Source organism: Bidens hawaiensis, unplaced genomic scaffold (assembly GCF_021521415.1).
Source record: "Bidens hawaiensis isolate Kalapana, Puna unplaced genomic scaffold, B.hawaiensis_p1.1 tig00027074_1, whole genome shotgun sequence".
NCBI lineage: Eukaryota > Viridiplantae > Streptophyta > Magnoliopsida > Asterales > Asteraceae > Bidens > Bidens hawaiensis.
Window position 1 is genome coordinate 146,778 of NW_027494365.1, and position 22,766 is coordinate 169,543.

Sequence of the window (22,766 nt, forward strand, 5' to 3'; positions counted from 1 at the left end):
TACATGGTTGCTCGCCACCCTGGCTCGCACCATGGGTCTGTATATCGATGAGGAGATTGAGACTAAGCTATTTGAAGGGTTTAGAGATTTCCCGAGTTCGGAGGAGAGGCACGCTTTTTGGATGTGGGTTACCGGAGAACCGCATGACGGCCGTTCGTCAAAGGCCACACTGCTTTTAGACCCCTTTCACCGCCTACTGCATCATTGTGTTCTTTATTGCATTGGGGCCCGCGGTGATAGTGTGGGCAATCTCGTGACCCAGGATCTTTTTCATTTATATTGCATTATTGACGGGCATGATTGTAATCTTGGGTTTAGTGTGGCCGAATGTTTCAACTGAGCGAGTGGGTCCACTTCTGGTAGTTCCATTTGTGCTGGGATGCTCATCACTGAGCTCGCCCACCGACTTGGGGTTATGGACTTACCGGCTGCTCAGAATTTGATGAGGATGGGCGAGGGGATTGTCATGGACATAACTCGACTCCGGGCAATGAGGATTGTGATGGTGGAAGGGAACCGGACCAAGTTGGTTGACAGGCGGGGTCGCATTTGGAACCCGCTACCTCCTGCTGACGATGACATGCAGGGTCAGGAGGAGCCACAGCCAGGTCCAATACCGTTGGATTACGAGCATCTATGGCAGAGGTTTGACCAGTTCAGCCTCAACCAGGAGCAGTTCCAATTCGCCCAGCAGCAGTTTCGGGCAGAGCAGATCGATCAGCGGGGTCTACTTGACTACACGGCTGATTACACCCGTCGTGGATTTGAGTGGATGTTCGCCTATGGACAGGCCCACGCGAGCCAAAGTGGCTTCACGGTCCCGGCTGCGCCATCTTGGTCGTACGACGCTTCTTCGTCGAGTCAGCCCGCGGGCATGCAACCACCGCCTTTTGGCACACAGTTTTCGCAGCCCGGCCTGTCGTCCACCCCTTATTCTGACCCTTTCCAGATCCCTGTTGAGTAGCCTGGCCAATTCACCATGCTCGCTGATCCGTATGGTGCTTCCCTGTTCGCAAACCAAGACCCGGACCCTACTGGCTCAGTTTTCGATGACATGACTGATGATTAGCAGTTTCTTTTTATTTGTGTTTTCTAGACTTTGGTAGTTCTCATTGTATTTTGTAGACTCTTTCCCTTTTGGGTTTATGATGAATGCTTTCTTTGGATGTGTTTTGGATTGTCTTTTGCATTCTGTTGTTTGGTGTGGCTTGTTTTGTCTTTCTCTATTCCAGGTGCATGTTGTGGATGTTTATTTGCACAGATGGCGTTGTCGGGTCTTCCCTGTTGATCCTCCCGGGTCTCTTGTCTGGCTGTTTGCATTTTTCAGGGGAGTTTTCTGTTCTCTCTTTTGCACTTACTTTTATAGTTTTTTATTGTACAACGAGGGCGTTGCACAATTTAAGTGTGGGGAGGGAATTTCACGAATTTTGTTTGTCCAAACTTAAATTTTTTGCAAAACTCCCAATTTTTGTAGCAAATAATAACCACTAAGCAATTTTAATTCAACTTTAATTATTTTGTCAAAGCACAAATCTTTAAGACATTCAAGCCAAAAATCTTTAAAAGACATACCTTTAAGCATGACAAACATATTCACATTCTTACCTTGCAAAAGTTACCCATTCCGCCCGTTTCCGTGAGTTGGCCTCATCAGATTTTTTCTCATGTTTTTGCGGGCAATTGAATGAGCCGGGTGATTATTGTAAGGTAGAACTTGTTTTTGGGATTGCATTTTAAAACCTTGTATATATACATGACATAAACCATTGAGGAATTTAGGATAAACCCTTTGTCTAGCCATTTTTCCACTTATATTTTCCTTACACACATTATCCGCTTAGTAGCCCATGTTTGGCCTTTTCCCGTGTTTTTATTATTTCGCCCTATTTTTATCGCCACTTAGCCATATAGCCTTTTATATTTTTACCCATTTTTGGTTAGAAATCCGGTTCGGCTAAGTTAGTCATTTTTTGTATTTCATTTTTGTTGTATTTTTATTCACTTGGGAACTTTAGAAGCACAATGCTTTCTCCCAAGGTGAAAGGTTTGTATGTAAATATTTATTACTTATATGGCAAAAAAAAAAAAAAACTTTGGAAGAAAAGAAGAGAAGTTATGAAGATAGTTCATCATATATTAGGTGAAACTTGATTTCAAAGAGCAATTTTTGGTTCGTTAGCTCTCGGCCCGTTTAAACCATTTGGTTTAGTTAGTTAGATTTCATTTTATAGCAAACTTAGTTCTGGATTTTCTAGCCATTTAGCCACTTTTCCCAAAAATTCCTCACCCTGACCCTAAGCCAAGTTACAACCCTCGAGTACTCGTGTTTTATGCCATGTATGTGTCGGTTTGATTTGACCCTTAAACAAGCCTATGCCTTGCTTAGTCATTGTCTTGGCATCGAGTGTTCTCAACATGCACTATTACACGCATGATCACTAAATATAGTCGAGTGTATGAGTGAACATTGTGAGGTTTGCAAGGTAGGAATGTGACGTCAAATTGTAATGTTCTCTAGATTATGTCTTAATTCTTATTAGGCTTGTTTGGACATATATACAATGCTTGATTGATCCATTAAAGAATCGAATGATTATTGCTTGCGGGTTATTATTGCTATTGTAGAGTCTGTTTTATTTGCTTGAGGACAAGCAAAGTTCAAGTGTGGGGATGTTTGATATAACACAAAGTGCACATTTTATTACACCAAATTTTCCTCATATTTTAGCCGAACTCCATGCAAATTCATTGTTTTTGGTACTTATTTGAGTTATTTGTGAATTTGCAGGTCCGGGCGCCCGCCCGACAAAGAAAACAAGAAAAGAGGGCGTTTCGTGGACAAAATCAGCAATATGCCAACCCCGCACGACCGTGCAAGATCTTGCACGACCATGCTTCCTGGAGATGCAAGCCAGTTCCGCAAAAATTCAAAAGTGCACGACCGTGCATGGTCGTGCAGATGACCGTACATGACCTGCACGGCCGTGCGGGCCCATGCCGGTGACCGTGCCAGACCAGAGATGTCTGCCCTTTTGGTCAGACTAAGGCAGGGTGTTGACTTTCCACTTATATACACGACCGTGCATGCCCGTGCATGGGCCCGTGCCAGACGTCCAGAAAGCTTAAATACACCTCCACTACTCCAATTTGAGGTGTGGAGCCTTAGGGGAATTCTCTGAATTGCTGGAAAAATTATTGTGTGTGTGTTAGAGAGAATTCAAGGCTTCCATCTTTGTGTGATCATCCTTTCAAGTAGCAATCATCATTCATCTTATTTTGCAATCTTTTGTTCTTGACAATGATTTGTAAGATTACTTTGATTTTGTTTGTTGTATCAAGCCTTATAGGCTAAGTACTCTTGTTACTTAGATTATGTTGAAGCTTTTGCTTATGTGATATTTATCTATGCATGATTTTGACAAGTTGGTGTTCTTCAAGTTTATGACATGTTCTTGAATAGAGTTTGATGGTTGAATGCTTGTTTTAATTCCTAGTCTTGTTAGTTTGATAGATGTTTAACCATAATATGTTGGAAAACCATGTGTTGAGCATTTGTTTATGAACTTAGTTTGTGTATGCATACTTTGTTTATATCATTAAGTTAGGAATGACTAGTGGAAATTAACTTGGTTATGAATTTTAACAAGCATGAAACCTATCACTTGATATTGGAAAATTGTATGGTGATAATATGATTCTTTGAGTTGGTTAATATTTGCTAGGGATTAAGGCCATAATTCTTGGTTCATATTTTGCTAATTAAAAGTTTCATGTGTTTAACTAGTGTTCTTGAACTTGTCTATTTTTACATGATTTTAGGTGGTTAGTTTGTTGTTTTCATTCTAGCTTTCCTTTGATTATGAGATTAGGTAGTTTTGACAAACTTACTAATCTATGGTTATTAACTTGTTGAAAACCCATCATGTTGTTTTGTTGCTAGTATTAGGTTGCCTTGATTGGAATTTGATGTTGGTGCTTAATACATGATGTTTGTCATTATCATTTTTTATTTTGTTACTAAGTTTGAGTTGATGCATAGTCTAAGTAACCTTGTTTGAATTGATTGTTAGTTGTATTTTACTTGTTATTGTTAAATGCTAGTTTAGTTACTTGAAAAATTACTTGGATTGTTTGTTTGGTTAAATTAATTACAAAGATTTAGTATCAAAAGTTAGCCGTGTCCATGGATTGACACTCGGTTCTTACCGATACTTTGCTACAAACGATAGGTACACTTGCCTTTCGTGTGTGGTTTGGTTGTTGGTGAAAACCATTTTTAAAACCCGATTTGTGTGAAACTTTTAGTTAAATTTATATATATATATATATATATATATATATATATATATATATATATATATATATATCACACACGTCAATTAACAAGTAGTTCTTCCCGTGTGTTGTGGCGAAGTGGTTTAAATGCATAACATGTTCGAAAGCTATTGCGCTTTGCGGTGGAAGTCAGTCAGTATGTATTGGTTCATTTCGTTACAGTAAAAGTTTTGTGACAAAAGTTTCATTACCAAAGTTCAGGGGCTAAATATTTATTAAGCTAAAGTTGAGAGGCCAAAACGTATACATGTGAAACTTTTATGGCAAAAATTTAATAAACCAAAGTTTAACTTAAAGGCGAGGGGCCGAAAAGTATAACATAATGTCGAGGATAAAATACACACGAAAATAAACAAAAAACAATGATAATTAAAAAGACACAATGATGTAACATCACGAAAATTTTGGTCCAAATTTGACAATTTAATAAAACTTAAGGACTAAAAATATTCATGGCAAAAAAAAAGAAAAGAAAAATAAGACGAAGAATGGAAGTAGCTTATGTTAAGCAAGAAACACCATCTAGATATTTATGCTAGCTTATTAGGTTAATAGCATACTGAGGGAACAAGATTCTGAATGTCACTGATGTTACGAGATATCAAATATGCAAAGATAGCATACCATTGAAAGAAGTCTCTAGGTATTCAAAGGATACTGTTAATGGAATAATCAACAAGGATTAATCAAAAAGTCAAAGGAACTCGAGAATGTCTAAGAGACATGATTGTATAGCATCTCAGATATGATTGTTCAAAAGTACAAAGGTACTGTTATGACGTAAGGAAAACAAATGATAAGGCTCAAGAGATGGAATTAATTCGACAGATCGAATCCATGAAGCAATAAAGCTAACATTAGTAAATGTTTAGAATACGAAAGGTAAGGTAAATAATTAAACACAACTGGCCACTGTGTTTAGCAAATTACAATTACTTATGATATTCTGAACTATTGACCGATTACATCAATCGAGATGTAAATTTAGCAACAGGTCCGAAAATTTTCCCCATTCCGTATTGACAGTTAAATACGAGAATCAGATTAGATAGAATCTAATCACAGATTAACAAAGTAAGAACATCCCATACCTAAGACAAGCGAATCTCGAGGACGAGATTCATTCTAAGGTGGGGAGGATGTAACATCACGAAAATTTTGGTCAAAATTTGACAAACTAATAAAACTTAAGGACTAAAAATATTCATGGCAAAAGTAAAGAGAAAAAATAAGACGAAGAATGGAAGTAGCTTATGTTAAGGAATGGAGTAAAGAGACTCCATCCCACATCGGAGAAAGAAAGAAAAATTAAGCACTTTATAAGGGGAGAACATTCCATGATAATGTTCTTAAGTAGCCAATCACTCTCCCTAGTCCTAGCGGAGGGTGCGAAGCACCCGACTCGCACGCGCACGGGCTCGGCCACGAGCGATGGGCGCTTTGATGGTGCACGCTCGCATTGCCGCGAGCCGCCTTTGTATTTTTGGATGATGATGAGACGAAATCAAGATATAGCAAGTTACCAAAAGATCGGGGACCAAAAATGAACAGATTCAAAGTTTTACATCTTCGCGATACGCGAAGATGCAGGACACGTGGCAATACCGTAGCGACACGTGGCAAGCCTACGCGGCGACTCAGCGAAGCTAGTGCACCTTCGGGATACGCGAAGATGCAGGAAAATTTCTATAAATAGGCCGGTCATGGGGGTGGTCCTCACTCATCCAACACACTCCAAAAACACCTACATTACCTCGATAAGCGTGCCACGACCCCGATATGGCAATATTCCGACAAGTCTTACCTCGAAATGCGTGCCATAACCCTACCTAAATACTCTCTCAACCTTCTTCCAAAGTGCGGTCGAAGTAGAAGTACGGTCCAAATAAAAGTGCGGTTCAAGTAGAATATAAGCATTTCGAGTAATAAGCCATTCAAGGTAGGGATTTTGCCCGATTATTATATTATAAATGGCTTAGACCATAGTTAGGGATATAGCATATACCTTGATTTTATAAAGTGGAAATTAGATTCCATAAAGTCGAGATTATAGATAAAATAATATTTCTTTATTATATATAAAGATTTTATTAAGTATTTCTTATAATAAAAGAAAATTTAAAACCTATGTTTCTTCCCGAAGAAGAAACAAAGGTTTATAAGTGATTAACAAGAAAGGACTAGAGGTCCTTATATTTATAAAGAGATAAAATGTCAAGGTAAAGGTTATGCAATCGGACTAAAGGTCTGAAGCTAGATCGTTGATCTAGATATTTATACAAATGTTATACTCGTACTATAGGTCCGAGATAACAGCCAATCAATCAATCTGAAAGCTGAAAACAGAAACTGATTTACAGACAGGGGTCAGTAACAGAAACTGATCAATATACAGGAATCAGTGTCAGAAACTGATTACAATCCTATAAGGTGAATACGCCCTAAACTTTTACAACTCTTTTATAGTCTGAACTGTTTACATAAGATTTACGAATCCTTAAAACTTTGTGTTGCGATAATGAGAAACGGGCATACTCAAATTAAGAGTATACATGTGTCTAGATCCATACATACATGGTGACTCGGAGTTCCCCAAGGCCATGCATATCATCAAACATGCCTCTGGTAGTCTACAGGACTGTTCAGAGAAATGATATTGTGTATATGATTAATTGTACATGTACTTAGGGTAATTATAACCCAATTGAGTTGGGTGCCTAATGAGTATTGTCACAAAGGTATTATTATTATTACACACTGGTATTATTGAGTCAGCGTCATTCACTGGCTGTGTGCTGACATATTTTCCCCCATATTTCAGGGAAAACTTTAAAGAATAGAACTGACTGGCAAGACTGATAGAAGATTTGAGACAAAGTCATTAGAGGTGATCTGATGGTTCAGATATTTTATTCAGAATATTATAAAGAATAATATTTTCAAAAGATATGTATTTAAATTATCAAACGGGTGTTAAACTCCCAAAATTACAATATAATAATGTTTTTCCTGAAAAGACTTCCGCTGATATGATATTTTACAATATCCGAACGGGTATTCTAACATGACATTTTATAAATGAATAATATATTTTAAAGACTTCCGCTAATAACCCGCAACTCTGATATATTTTCAAAACAGATACCAACTAATGGACGTCGCACCCAGGCCCTGAGTCAGGGTGTGACAGCAATGATCTAAAAAATAATCTAAAATCTACAAGCTAGAATTTGAGAAACAAAACCCTAAAATCTAATATCGTAAAGTTTGATGAGACGATTCCAATACCACTAGTTTTAGTCTAATCGGAGTTCGTTTGATATATTTTCTACTTCCTAGTTTGATAAGACTATGCATTTGAACTCCACCTCTTTTGGTATGCCTAAAACTGAAAAGACTTATTTTATACTTTCAAAACACCCAAAAATAAATTCTAATAAGAAAAACTTATAATTTTTGTTCTTTCGAATTAGCAAAATTATATAATAGGTCATTTTTTAAAATGAGTTTCACTCTTTATCTTTTATTTGCACGTTTCCCTCGATTTTTGTCCTTTACACTAATGGGTGTTAAGTTTTTCAGTTAAGTCACCTCATGTGCATTCCACATGAGGGCGTTTTAGTCTTTTAAATCTTTAAAGGACTATTAGTGTAATTAAATAGTTTTTATAACTTGGTCAAATCAATTTAGAAGAATCATTTGTATAATTATTTATAAGTGAAACCCACATTTAACCACTGTATCTTTTTCTGCCTCATCTGCAACAAACCACTACCTCCCTATCGATCTCTACTTAGCCATATCTTCATATCCAATTTCCCACCTTAAATCTTGCACTTCAGACATAAATTTCACTTCTTTTCAATAAATTTCTAAAAACCCAAATCATTGTATGCATAAATATGCAATCTTGCCCAATTTTCCCATATTAATTTCACCCGGTTCATCAATTACTTGAAAATTTGTCATGTTTACGAAATTAGACTTTCAATTTCTATAAATTTGCACTAAAAGACTCCAATTTTGCCACAGGCGGCTTTGGTTGACTTGACGACAAAGATGCTACCGGAATCTACGGAATCGTCACCGGCGATTGCTTACAAGTAGAAACCCTAATCACTTTTGACGGCTAAATCCCTCTCCTCCGACATCCCACATCGTCCTTAACCTACGATTCCTTCATCCTCACTCTCCCAAACCCTAAATCCTGGGAAACCGCCTATAGATCATGCGAATCATCCATTATCCACCAATGCGAAGCCAGTGCTCGGATCGAGAAAAATTATGCACACCGTGGTGGAGAAAAATCCTAACCAAACAGGATTTAATAGAGCGGGAAAAATGTGAAAAGCGAGAAATGGCAGAGTGTTTGGAAGGTTCGAGAGTAAAGTGTCGGAAGTTCGTTGAGGATAAGTGTTGGCCGACGTTTAGGGATGCTTGAGTGGTGGTGAGGATTTGGAAGTGAGGATTTCAGAGTGATGGTCCTTCTAAAATTACAAAAATGGTCAGGTCTCACTTATAAAGAATTACATAAATTCTCATTCTAAAATGGTTTGACCAAGTTTAAAAACTAGTTAATCACACTAATAGTCCTTTAAAGGTAAAAATGCCCTCATGTGAAATGCACGTGAGGTGACTTTACTGAACAACTTAGCACCTGTTAGTGTAAAGGGCAAAAATCGAGGAAAACATACAAATAAAGGATAAAGAGTAAACTCATTTCCAAAAAGGATCCATTACATAATTTTGTTAATTTAAAAAAACAAAATTTGAATTTTTTCTTCTGATACTATTATTTTATACCCAAAAATAATATTAGTTTTTAGCATACCCAAGTAAACTTAATGAAATTTTAAAAAACTTTTGTTAAATGTATCACATTTAACATAAATCAATTTAGTGTAATTAGTCCATTTATTTATAATTATCTATTATGTAATATATATAAATGTCAAGTTTGGTGCTATTAGGTCGTCATTGGGTCACTTGACAACACCTTACTTGTCCATACATTTTGTTTTTTTCCCATTCTGGTACCGTAACAAATATAATGGAAGCGGACCGAATGACAATTTTATTTTTCCTTTTGTTTAAATTCTGATATCATAATGCACGTGATGAAAGCCGACCGAATTCGCATAGATTCAACGTCTCAACGTCCAGGACCGACAACGTTTGGTTTTACCAATGCGCAAGTTTACCAACTGACACTACCCTATTGGTCCACTTAATTTTTATATTTTTTTCCCTTTTAAATAAATTTTTTTATATGTTATTTTGATGAATACATTTTTTTGGATGCTAAGGTTTTACCAATGGTGTCTATACTAAATTCAAGTAAACTCACTGGTGTAACGCTCAGGTTTTACCAACACCCAGGTTTTAACGTTGAGGTTTTGCTTTACGCATGGTGAAAATCTAGTTTCTGTACAAAAGCGAGTTTAATCACACAAAATGGACATCAATTTTGCAAACAATTTCAAAATTTCTTTAAAGATGCTATCATCAATCAAATAAAAGAACAAAACATATAATTGTATAAAAAATTATTTATTTTAGATTTAATTAGCATTATTACTTAAAATAAACATAAAAAAGAAACATCTTAAAATAAGTTTTGGAGTGAGAAACCAAAAACTTTTAACAACTTTATATTTTGGTGTATATTATTCAATGAACATCATATTGGTAAATACTTTTTTCACCAACACCCATTTAAAAAAAACTCAAGTTTATTTATTATGTCTGTTGAGCATTATTAGGAATTCGAATTGGAGTAAGAAATAAATTTATGTTAGTACCAATAGAGGTATATGATCATTGTATTTTGTGTGGTTTTTGTATTTGATAATATTAAAAGAGTTATTATAAATTATCACAAAATTATCAGTGTTGTTCGTGTTGCTCGATCCAGTTAAATCAAAAGGCCACCGTTGATGTATGATTAGTGTGTATGGTGATGATAGCATCTTAAAAGCTAAAACCTACCATCACCGCATGATTTAATGTGGCAATTAGGTTGGAGAATATGAAAGTTCGAGTCACCGTCTAATTTTAGCAAACAAAGACCAACATTTATATTCATATTTATGATGCAGCATATGACATATTTATGTTATTTGATGTACTCTAAATTTAGATTTCTTTTTGTAGTATTTAAATATTTTTAAGTTTCATATCGTAATTCATTGTATATTTAAATATTTAATTCATTCTATAAAACAATCGTAAGATAATCTGAATATGATTTATACAATTAAATGCAAGATAATATTTTCCTTAAGCTAAGGGGTTCTTTTTTACGGTGTTTATGGTTGATTTAATTTCTTCATGAGACAATGTATATAAGTTGTTATTTCTAAGTTGTTAAGACGCTAACCTTAAAATAAAAAGTCATCCATGTTAACTTCAAAATAAATATTTTCCTATTAATTCAAAGTCAACTGAAATCGAGAACAACAAAAAATTATCGCATTAGACCAAAGGGAATACTTCCCATAGCCCCATTGGGAAGCGAAATCTTGCATTCGGTACTGTAGTCCATAGACATTGTTTTCGCTTTCCCAAGTTCCTACATCTCGATTTCCTTTCTTGACCCCTTCCTCTCTTCACAAAATTCTCACAGACTCAACGAGTGCTTTCCGCTTCCACTCAAAAGTCATGGGGCAATGCTCCTGTCGGCATCTCATTGACATCTCAACTTCCGATTGCTCCCGTGCGCATTCTATGTGACCTAGAAAATTATGGATTTTATAAAAGAATCAACCTAAATTCTACACTTGGATGTTTTGATATCTTTGATGTAAGATACATGGACGGACCTAGTATGTCACATGCTGTTAGTTAATTACATATGCATTGTTATTTTGATAAATGATTCAAAGCACTCAAAAGTCAAAACATCTCAATACTCTTAAAAAGAACTTAGCGGACCTAAAACATTTTTTTTTTTTGACTATTTCAATCCAACACTTTTATAAAAAGTCGAAAATAAAAATAAAGTAATAATCAAACCTAATTATTGAGTGACATTTTTCTTAAAAATTTAAATCAATCACATTATTAATTTAATAGGTGGGATTTGTGCGGCACCCATTTTAATTTCCAAATCACTAAAAATAACTACAAAATACAATACAAAAACAACCCAAATCTCATATAAATTAAACCTATGTATTTATTCTTCACGTATTTACACCACATACTTTTAATAATTTCTAATTTTAATATTGCACTTTAATCGGCTCCTTGTCGGAATATTCCATTCCACCGTCCGGCAGCCGGAATCCATCTTTTGCTTTTGTTTTAAATTAAATTACCAAATCTACCCAATACCCTAATAATAATAATATATATTATACTATAAATAATTACAAGGTATAATAATATTTATTATTTATTTATTTAAAGGTTAAGTTTATTTTTATTTTTCACTTTTTCTAATTTTACAAAAGTTAAGCTCTTTCTCCCGTTGATCATCATCGTAGATCTGAAGCAAACCCACTTCAATCCGCTAACGAATTTGAGATCTACATCCTGTTCCGTTTCTATTGGATGCTGATTCAAGTAAGTTTTATTTCAATTTGGGTTTAATTACTGTATAATGTGTAAATTTTTAATTTTTTTAGGGTTTTTTAAGTTTCAAGATTTTAACTTTTTGCTGATCGGAGCTTAGATCTTACTGTTTCCGTTCTGGGTTTTGTTTGAATTTGAGTAAAGTTTGTGTTTTCGTTGTCAATTTGACTTTAATTTGAATTTTTTTGACCTAGATTTGGTTTCTTGAAATGGTAATTATGATCGTTTGGGGGAAATTAGTTTGGGGGTTTTGTAATTAAGGTTGTAATTAACATGTTTACTAAGTTTTGATGCTTGATTTGGTTAATTTATTCAAACTCTTATTAATTGCATGCGACTGAAATGTGTTATTCAAATGCTGATTATGTTATAGGGTTGAATATTGAAGATGGATCCGAACGTAGAGGAAGCAATTAGGGCTAAAGAGAATGCAGAGAAGTTGTTTTTGGTTAAAGATTTTGCGGGTGCGAAGCAGTTTGCGTTAAGGGCGCAGACTTTGTGTCCTCAGTTGGAAGGTATATCTCAAATGGTGGCGACGTTTGAGATATATGCTGCGACGGTAAATATGAACCGGGAAGTTGATTTTTACTCGGTTCTTGGGTTGGATCCGTCTGCGGATAAGTCGATAATGAAGAAACGTTATAAGAAGATGGTGGTTCTTCTTCATCCTGACAAGAACAAAACTGTTGGAGCTGATGAAGCTTTTAAACTTGTGTCTGAAGCGTGGGCCGTGCTGTCTGATAATGTGAAACGAAGCTCGTATGATGCCAAAAGAAATAAACACTTATCGGGTTATAATACTTCTGGTGTTTCTGAAACTTCAAGATTGGATACTTTTTGGACCGTGTGCACCTCGTGTCGTGTTCAGTATGAGTATCTTAGAAAGTATGTGAATAAACGACTTTCGTGTAAGAATTGTCGTGGGGTTTTTGTAGCTGTTGAAACGGGTGCGGCTCCCGTTACTTACGCTCCATGGTCATATACGTCTGAAAATGGTTATGCTAACCATGCTAGCCATGGTGCGTATAATGCGGGCCCATATGTACCGAGTACATCAGTATGTTTTACAGGAAACGGGTCATCGGTTATTCACCCGACACAACAAGGGTACGAGTATGCCGGGACAGTTTCGTTTCAGTGGAATACTTATTCTGGTTCGTCTACTTTGGATCCTAACGGGTTACCTGCTAAATCTGCTAGCATGAGCCGGCAAAAATCTAACGGGAGACACCAGGTGAGGTTAAATGTGGGCCCCGGTGAGAGTGTAGCTCCTAGGATGGGCCGGCCTCCTAAGAAAAGAAAGGTTGAAAATGGGGAAACGGGTTTAAAAACCGAACCGAATTCGGATTCGAATAATTTGAATGGAAATGGTGGGATTGATGTGTTGACGCGACATTACTCGATTCCTCCTGCTTTTGATGCAAGAAAGTTGTTGATTGATAAAGCTCGAACGGTCATTCGTGCTAAGTTAAAAGAACTGAAAACCACTTCTGCTACGAAGGCTGAAAAGAATGGGAAAATGGTCAAGAAAAGCAGTTCAATGGCGATAACGGTCCCAGATCCTGATTTTCACGATTTTGATATGGATCGGTCTGAGGAAGTGTTTAAGCCAAAACAAATATGGGCTATATATGACGAAGAAGACGGGATGCCCCGTCTGTATTGCCTGATTCGCCAGGTCATCTCTGTGAAGCCGTTTCAGCTTCACATCACTTACTTAAACTCAAAACCTGATGCTGAATTCGGATTTAATAAATCATGTGGAAGTTTCAAGGTGGCCCATTCTGTCTTTGTTGACCAAGTCAACATTTTTTCTCATCTTTTGGGGAGAGAGAATAATGTTGGGAAAGGAGGGTGCGTTAAAATATACCCGAAACGAGGCGATGTGTGGGCTGTGTATCGAAACTGGTCAGAGGGTCGGAATAAAAGATCAAAGAAGGGAAGGAAACAATTTGAAATGGTGGAGATTCTTGACGATTATTCTGAAAAAGTTGGGGTGTGTGTGACACCTTTGGCTAAACTAGAAGGGTACAAGACTGTGTATCAAAGAAACCCTAACAAGAACGCAGTTTGGGTAATTCCCAGAAAAGAAATGGTTCGGTTTTCGCACCAGGTGCCGGCTTGTGTGCTAAAAGGTCAAGGCTTGAACTTACCAGATGGGTGTTGGGATCTTGATCCTGCGGCTACACCAGAGCAGCTTCTCCAGGCGGAAGCGGATGCAGAAGAAGAGGAAAAGAAGGTTAAGGTGGAAGGGCATTTTGGTCATTTGAGTGTGTAAGAGTGATAGTGTATAGATCCAAAGACATAGTGATGTGAGGCAATTGGTGAGGAATTTAGGTAATAGCTGGAATGGGATCACAAGGTGACCCCTAGCGGCTAGAGCGCAGTTTGGTTTTAAAATGACTCAAATGTTGGTCGAGACTCGGGAAACTTGTACTAATCACTTATTATGATTTAGTTACCCTTTAGATTTGCTAGCTACGCTTATACCCCTTATGCGTCAATGGGTTGTAATTTACATTGCAGCATGAAAATTATCTTTCTTTTTAGTATCTTGTCAATGTTGTCCAGTTTTGTTGAGATTGATTGTAATTAGTACCGTTCAAATCAGAAGCACAGGATTTGTATGAGTTATTCCCATTTTCTAAATATGTTGCATACAAATTACAGGCTAACTAGTTTAATCTGTCATGTTTTAAGCCATCAAAAAATATTTAATAGATTACAGTTTTGAAGACCTGTGAAGCTTTATTAGGTTAATATGCACCTGCGTATATACGAATTCATGTAGAACCTCTTTCTCTCATATTCGCTAAATGTTGAGCCCAAACATTGATCTAGGATCGAAGTTCGCGCGGCGTCTTGACATTGGAGAAAACGTCTCAAGAAATCCAACCGGTTAATGTAAAATCACAATATAAAAACACTCTTATGTATCCACAATGGTTGTAAATCACTGTAAAATTTACTTGAGCAAGTATTCCGCTAAGGTTCTATTTGAGATGAACCGGATCTCCCAAGAATTAATAGATTAAAGAAGGGACTTAAAACATTTTTTATTATTCCATGCTTTCTCTAGCATTGTTGGGCGGCCAGAAGGTTGCCACAAGTATGTCAGTTTGGGGGACTGAAGACAGTTCTCCGTGGACCGAGCACGTAGCTTACCGAATCAATTGTGACATGTTCCTGTTACAAGACTATAAATACTAATAGAAAATACGAGCATTAAATTAAAAACTAACATTATGGGAAACATTTATGAGTCAAATGTTGAACCCTTGAATTATGCATCCTTGACATGACTTGTAGTTGTCATTTAACACTATTTTTTGGGCCGGGTTAAAGACTCTTTGATAAATCCTCATTATGGGTTGGGTCATGGACGTAGGATTAATGACCTCAAGATCATATAATGCTCGTATCAGTATCATTTTAAAAAGACCGAAACCGTTTTTTTTTCTTTTAATTAAAAAAAAAGTCTAATATTTTATTATAAAATTGGTTCAAAAAACGTGGTTACCGTTACGATTTTCCCTCTCGATCCTCTTTTGAAAATCCTTAATCATCATCATCATCGTCATCGTCAAACCCTAACCGATGACCGATCCAGCAATGTCGCTACTGGCCGCCAGCGCTGGCGACACCGTTAAACTCTTTGACGTCTCCATCGATCGCAGCGATCCTTGTGTTCTCAGCCACACGCTGTGTCCCGGTTCTCAAGTTAACTCCATTAAGTGGAACCATACGAGTAAGAATTATTGTTGTTATCTTAAACAACGCTTCATCTTTTATTATTATTATTATTATTATTATTATTATTATTACTAGCTTTAGAACCCGTGTGATGCACGGGAAGCTCAAAAGAAATACAATTAAACGATATAAATTAAATGATTAAATTTAAAAAAACCTATATTTTATCAAATTAAATAGTTTAATGGGTTTCAATTATATATTTTAATGGAATATTCATAATGAATACGTGGTGTATTCTCACGCAATTTTTTTATAACCACGAAAAAGACGCACCTGGTGATTTTATAAGTTGTAATTATATTTTTTAATGGAATATCGAATTTTAACAAAAGATGAAAGATGTTTCATTATAAATGAGTCTTGCCATAAAATAATATATAAAATTAGCATGACTAAAACACGCTTTTGTATTACAGATTTGAAAAAGATAGATGAGAACTCAATGGATCCATGGAGGTTGAATGAATACGTATTCATTCATAATTTCTTTTTGTTTTTATCTCCTTAGACCTATAAATATCGTTCATTAGTTTTTACCATATTCATCTCCTACATTGAAAAATGTTTATAAGTTGATTTAATAAATAGCATCTATATATGATTTCATTAAATATATAAATATGTTTATTAATACTGACATAAATACCCGAATATTTTTAATCTCTATAATTTAGTTAATTTGTTATTTGATAAAATAGTGGATTGATATGTTTTGATTACACTGACATAAAATAAGTTTCATTAAAATAGGAAAATAGTTCATTCAAAATAGGAACATAGTTTAGGCGGGAAATTTTGGATAGGAATGAATCTCCAAGTGACACGTGTTCTCAATTATTTTACTTTATTAGAATACTAGTTTTAAAGCCCGTGCTACACACGGGATAATTCAAATTATAAAATTATAAGTAAAAAAAATAATTACATAGCGTATATGAAAAAAATTGATTACATCTATGATTGTATCTATAAAATGTGTACATAAATTGATTTTATTTATATCACAAAATGGTTTTTTTAAATGAAGTTAATAAAAAAATGTCCGTGCAAAATCGTACCCGAGAATGCTTATTTCTATTGAAAACTTCTTACTCGATGTCATATATGTATAATTGAAAGAATTTTGGTTATGAATCAATTTCGAAAATAAGACTTCTCATACGATAGTAGTTCTAAATACTCAGACTAAATACAAAAAGAGGCGTTACCTTTATTGATATATTTATCAATTTACCACCCATCAAAGGAAAGCATGATATTAAATTGTAACAATAGATGTTCTTCAAGAACTATGTTTTTCAGAGTTACACCATAAAAAAAATGTTGATAAGTTTCAGAGGGCTTCTCAACTTTGTCATAATGACAACATAAAAAATAACATGTTAACCCATTCAATTTTGTAAACATTTTGTTTCATTTGAGCATAGTTTTGCATGACAAGCTTCCCATACAACGTTCTGCTCACCATTTGAAGGAAAAATTAATGTTGACATAATATTTGAAATTTGATAAAAGTTAAGAAGCATTGATAGGCATGGGGTGGGGGGATTGTCGAAAGTGTCGCAATTTTTTCTTAAGTTTTAATAGTTGATGGAAAAATAGTTAATTTGCCAAATCCCGAACCTTTTGATTATTTCAAAAAATGCCCTTAAAAATAAACTTGAAACCCGAATCATGTTTAAAATTCTAACTTTCATACTTTTGACATTTTAAAGTCAACACTTTGAATCCATAACTAATTTGACGATAAATCTATTTTGCATTCTCAAACTTATAAAAATACTCAAAATTTTCATTTTTGGCCTGTAACAAATTTTGACCCAAATGTAGTTAACTTGTATCAAACAATCTATTTACCAACTTTTGACCCATAAAATCAAATTTAACTTCCACAAAAAACCCGAAACAATTTTCATTTGAGAAACATGGTTTCTTGTTGATTTTTGGAATTCACAAAGTATTTTGAAATATATAGTAAAATAATATGTTAATATTTATATTAATAAAAATATATAGATATTATATAAATATAGTGTAAAAGAAAAGTGAATAATTATTGATTTATTACATATATTAGGGTATATTAGTTTTGGAAAGAAAAAATTGTGAGAATTAATCAAAACATGACAAGTGTCCCAATTTATTTTACTTTATTAGAATAGGTAGATAGATAGGAAGGTTATTATTATTATTATTATTATTATTACTTGTAAATAAACTAGCCTCAATTTTATTTGATTTGGTGGTGGCGAGTGCCGGTGATGATAAGATGATATCGTTGTGGACGAAGAATGGTCAAACTATGGGACTATTGATACTGCTCATGATAATATTCAGGTCAATTCATTTCCGTTTGCTAATATTGCAAACGAACGCAAACAGACGCTAATGAACACTATTGGACGTGACTGGACACTAATGAACAGACAAACTTAAATGAACAGAATAATAACAATAATAATCATAAATCCACACAAATTCAGTCAGAAATCCTGAGTCACACCCAAAATATCCAAAAAAAAAAAAAAAAAAGCTTAACAGTTTACATAGTAAAACAAATTAATAAAAATATTAATAGTAGAATATTAAAAACATGAACCTAATCGAACGGACATAAACAACTATTGCCGGTAGAGGTGCAAAGCGTAACCAGTTAATAGGAGAAACTGTTTGCTAGCCGATGGTTAGGAACCGGTTAACTAAACATAGGCTAATACGGTCAGTGTTGATAACTTGATAAAGTTAGTTTAAATAGGTTAAGGTTCATTTCAGTAGTTAATTATCAGTTAATAACTGAACTGAACCGATTTGGTTACGTAGGGTAGGGGCTTTCCACTCAGTAACTGGTTAGTAATTGTAACCGGTTACTGGCAATAACCGTTTTTGATCGTTTTTTATGATTGCAGGAGTCTATAGTCGCCATCAGCTTTAGTAGCAACCGTCTCGTTACATATGCTCTGGTGGAAGTGGTGAGAATATGGGATTTGCAGAGAAGAAGATGTATAAAGTGGTTAAAAGGCCACACAGACACAATAACAGATGTCAAGTATAATTGCAGAGATGAGCATTTAGCTTCTATTAGTCTTTCTGGTGATATTTTAATTCACAATCTTGGACCGGGTGCAAGGGCCACTGAACTCAAGGATCCTAATGGGCAAGTATGTGTGTTATCTGTCTTTTAGTTTATATTGGTGTTCGCAGTTTATATACTTCTGTTTTCTGATGTGCTAGATGTTTATATGATGGTTTAAGCTCAGGTTTTGAGGGTGCTTGATTATTCGCGGGCTAGCAGGCACCTTTTAGTGATAGCTGGCGATGACGGTTCTGTTCATTTGTGGGATACAACTCGTCGCAACCCAAAGGCCCGTTTTATTAAACTCATACGCGTGCCATTTTTTTTTTAATTTTTTCGCGAGGTTGATTAATTGACACAGTTGTTGTTTAACATGCATGCTAGGTTGATCAACTGAGACACAATTTTTATAAAGATTTGATTTTGATAGGTAGGTTTCTTGGTTAAAGCAGCATTCTGCACCAACAACCGGCATTAGTTTTTCTCCATCCAATGACAAGGTTGGAATCTGTATTAGTGAAAGAGATATCTTTTGGGCTGTAAACGAACCGAACGTGTCCTTGCTCATGCTTGTTGTTTAGCTATCAAACAAACGATCGAACTTGAACAACTAAGCAGACATGGTTTTTCAGTTCGTGTTTGTTCATTAAGCAATGAACGTGTTAGTGTGTGTGTTCGTTCGTTAACAATACAAACGAACACGAATGAACATAACTGAACATAGACGAAAGAACATAATTGAGCTAAAACCAAATAAAAGTAAATGTGAATAGCAGTATGTTGGGCTTAAAAAGTTGTTAAAACTAAACTAAATTGTAATGGGCCTAAAAAATTTGAATGATATTAACGAACATATACACACAAACATACACGCAATGTAACGAGCGTAAATGGATGCAAACGAACAAGCATAAATGAATTTAAATGAACCAACTTTCACGAACATACATGAAAGAATGACTCATGTATTAATGTTTGTTCATTTAACTAAATGAACAAAAACTTTTGTTATGTAATATCAAATAAATGAACATAAATGAACTTTCCATTGAACGGTTCAGTGAACGTTCGGTTCGTTTACTAGCCTGCTTTCTGTGATAGAAAATAATGAAAATAAAATTCTGCATTGATCAAAAAGGTATCTTTTATAACGTTTTGGAGTTTGGCAGATAATTGCTAGTGTTGGATTTGATAAAAAGTTATACACTTTTGACTCGGGATCACGAAAACCCACGTTTTGCATACCATACGATTCACCTTACTCATCAGTGGTGTTTGATGACGATGGAAACACACTGGCAGCTGGCACAACAACCGGGCATGTGGTATTTATGACGTGCGTGCAAACCTTCAACCGATTACTGTCCTTCGTGCTTATGCGAATTCTGAGGTTAATCCATTACCCTTTTGTTGTGAAACAATGACTTATTAGCAAATATATAATATGCAAAGTAATAGAATATAAGAACATGGATTATGGAGAGAAGAAAGAATAGAAGAGTTCATTCTTATTGATGTGTAATAGCTAATAATATTCATAATGGTGTAATAAACCATATTTATAACAATATTGATAACCATATAAATAATAGTCGCAACACCTTTATTATTGTTCTTATTTAATTTGCATATATCATAAGTTTTGATGTTATTTTGTTTAACTAGGCTGTCACAAGTTTATGCTGGCAAAGATCAAAACCGATTTTTGTAAACGAAAAAACTTGCACACCTGAAACGGCTCTCATTGGTGATACAGTGGACGATTCCTTCGTGATGCCAGACCCGCTTCCTTCATCAACAACTTCAATTATCGGGTCCAAAGCTCTGCCACGTCAGCAACTTCAAGTGGTAATGATAGATATATTAAAGACTAGTCTAAACTTGATTGTTTTATTAATTGAGATTATTAAATTGATTACAAATAAACCTATTTATAAACCAACCAATTGTAGAGCAACACCAATCTTTCTTAGACCAAACTAGGACAACTAGGTCCCCGTACTTATGCAAGATTAGTCTAACAGATACATTAGCAGCAGGTGAAGAAGCGCGCTCGTTAACGCTTGGTGCGTCACGTGGCTATAATAATATTAAAGATGAAATGAAAGTGTTTTCCCCACTTGTGGAAGTAAAACCGATACATCATCTTTGGATAAATTTTTTGAAGGAATCAAAAATGGTGTTAATAAAAAGGTGGCTTTGCTGCACATTTTTGTGCATTTCATTAGTTAATATTTAGTAACTCTAATATATGATGTTAAAAACTAATAGTTATTAATTTCAGGATGACAACCACATACCTGTTTCTCAACCATTATCTTTAAAACCCGATGAACGGGTGGAGGATCGGATAAGTTTATTCGTCCACGTCAGCACGGGACCTCTAGTTTTGCCACGTTGGATAAGTTTACACCGAGGCAGGAGATGTCGACTGTCACAGAATTGGGAGTTCCTCCGTTTGTGAATGTAAACTTACTTACCCTTTTTCTTTCCACAATACTAATCTCATTGTTACAAAAAAAAGGATGTCGTTTGCTATAATCGTTAGCCTGTAAACAAATCGAATGTTCAATTAATTGTTTGCGAAACGTTTGGCAAGAAGTTTGCTTATTTAATAAACGATCAAACACAAACATTGCTTGTTCGCTTATGAATATAAACATGTGTCACATTCGTTCTTTGTTTATTTACATTTGTTTATAAGGTTTTCTAAAATTTTTAGTTTTGTGAAATTAAAATTTACTCATTACAATTTAGTCTAGATTTATGATTTTTTTAAGTCTTTAAAATTGATGTTCATGTTCACTTGGTTTTATTCACTAAGTTTATGCTTGCTCATCTGTGCTAAGTTATGTTCATGAACCGTTCATGTATACTTGTTTGTGTTCGATCATTTGATTAAAGTTAAACGAACATGAACATGCCCCGTTTGTGGTTCGGTTCGTTTACATGTCTAATGGTCGTGCTTTGTGAGCTGACCTTCATCGACTCAACAGCTTGATTTTCCTTTTTATAAAGGGAAAATCTCATAGAATAGTAACCAATTTTCAAAAGTGTTCCAATTAGGCCACTGATGCATATTTTCCCCAAATCGGGTCACTAAATCTTCAAATCAAGTCTCACCGATTTTTGTGTACGTCAAGAAAGAAATGGATGATAAGATGTGGGTGTCGGAATTTGCAATATATGTAGTTAAATTTAAAAATTTTAAAAAAACGTTAATTATATTAAAATTTAAAAATAAAAAATAAAATTCACGTCGCCACTCAACGTCAACTTCAAAAAAAAGATAAAAAGATTTCCTATGTGAAACAGAAAAGAAATTGGCTAAAATAACATGTTAAAACTTTTAATTTAACCAAACACGAAAGTTGAGTGACCTAATTGGAACACTTTTTAAAGTTAAGTGACCTAATTGGAACACTTTTTAAAGTTGGTTACTATTCTATGAAGTTAGCCCCTTTTATAAAAGCCATGTCTTATTTTTTTTATAGTGTTAATATTATTGACAGGGTATTGACACGCAAAGCCAGAAATCACCTGTACATCCTAATTCACAGCAGCAACCGGGATCTTCTTCCTTCTCACTTCACCTATTTCAAGGCACTCTTGATGAAGCTCTTGCTTCTTTTCGGAAATCCATTCATGAAGATGTTAAAAACCTTCACATTGAAGTTGTAAGGCAATTTCATATGCATGAAGTTTGTAATATTTGTTTAAATATTTTATGTTAGATTTGTTACTTACTTACGTAATCTTCATGTAGGTGCAAATGTCAAATGCAATGAGCTCGATTTTGGAAACGCAAGCAAAGCTTATGAATGAAATCAAATTGTTACGAAAAGAAAACCAGGAACTCCGCCAGCTGCTGTGAACTATTAACTCGTGTCTCATATTATTTTTAAACTTTTTAAATCATTTTATTTGGTTTTTCGTTGCAAATTAATCTTTTTTCTTGTGAAATTGCTAGAAAAGAACACACTATATTCAGTGTGGTTTACTTTGTAATATTACAAGAACAGGATGG

At 34.9% G+C, this 22,766-nt stretch overlaps 1 protein-coding gene and 1 pseudogene across 1 annotated transcript; both read left to right on the forward strand.

Annotated features, from left to right (window-relative positions):
• The first annotated feature begins 11,734 nt into the window (after positions 1-11,734).
• Positions 11,735-14,470, forward strand: LOC143574652 (uncharacterized). The gene is made up of 2 exons (XM_077059223.1): positions 11,735-11,901; positions 12,284-14,470. Exon 2 carries the CDS (start codon positions 12,299-12,301, stop codon positions 14,186-14,188), a length of 1,890 nt encoding a protein of 629 aa, XP_076915338.1. The 5' UTR covers positions 11,735-11,901; positions 12,284-12,298; the 3' UTR covers positions 14,189-14,470.
• Positions 14,471-15,516: 1,046 nt separating this feature from the next.
• On the forward strand, positions 15,517-22,613 carry LOC143574664 (protein NEDD1-like; annotated as a pseudogene).
• Positions 22,614-22,766: the final 153 nt, after the last annotated feature.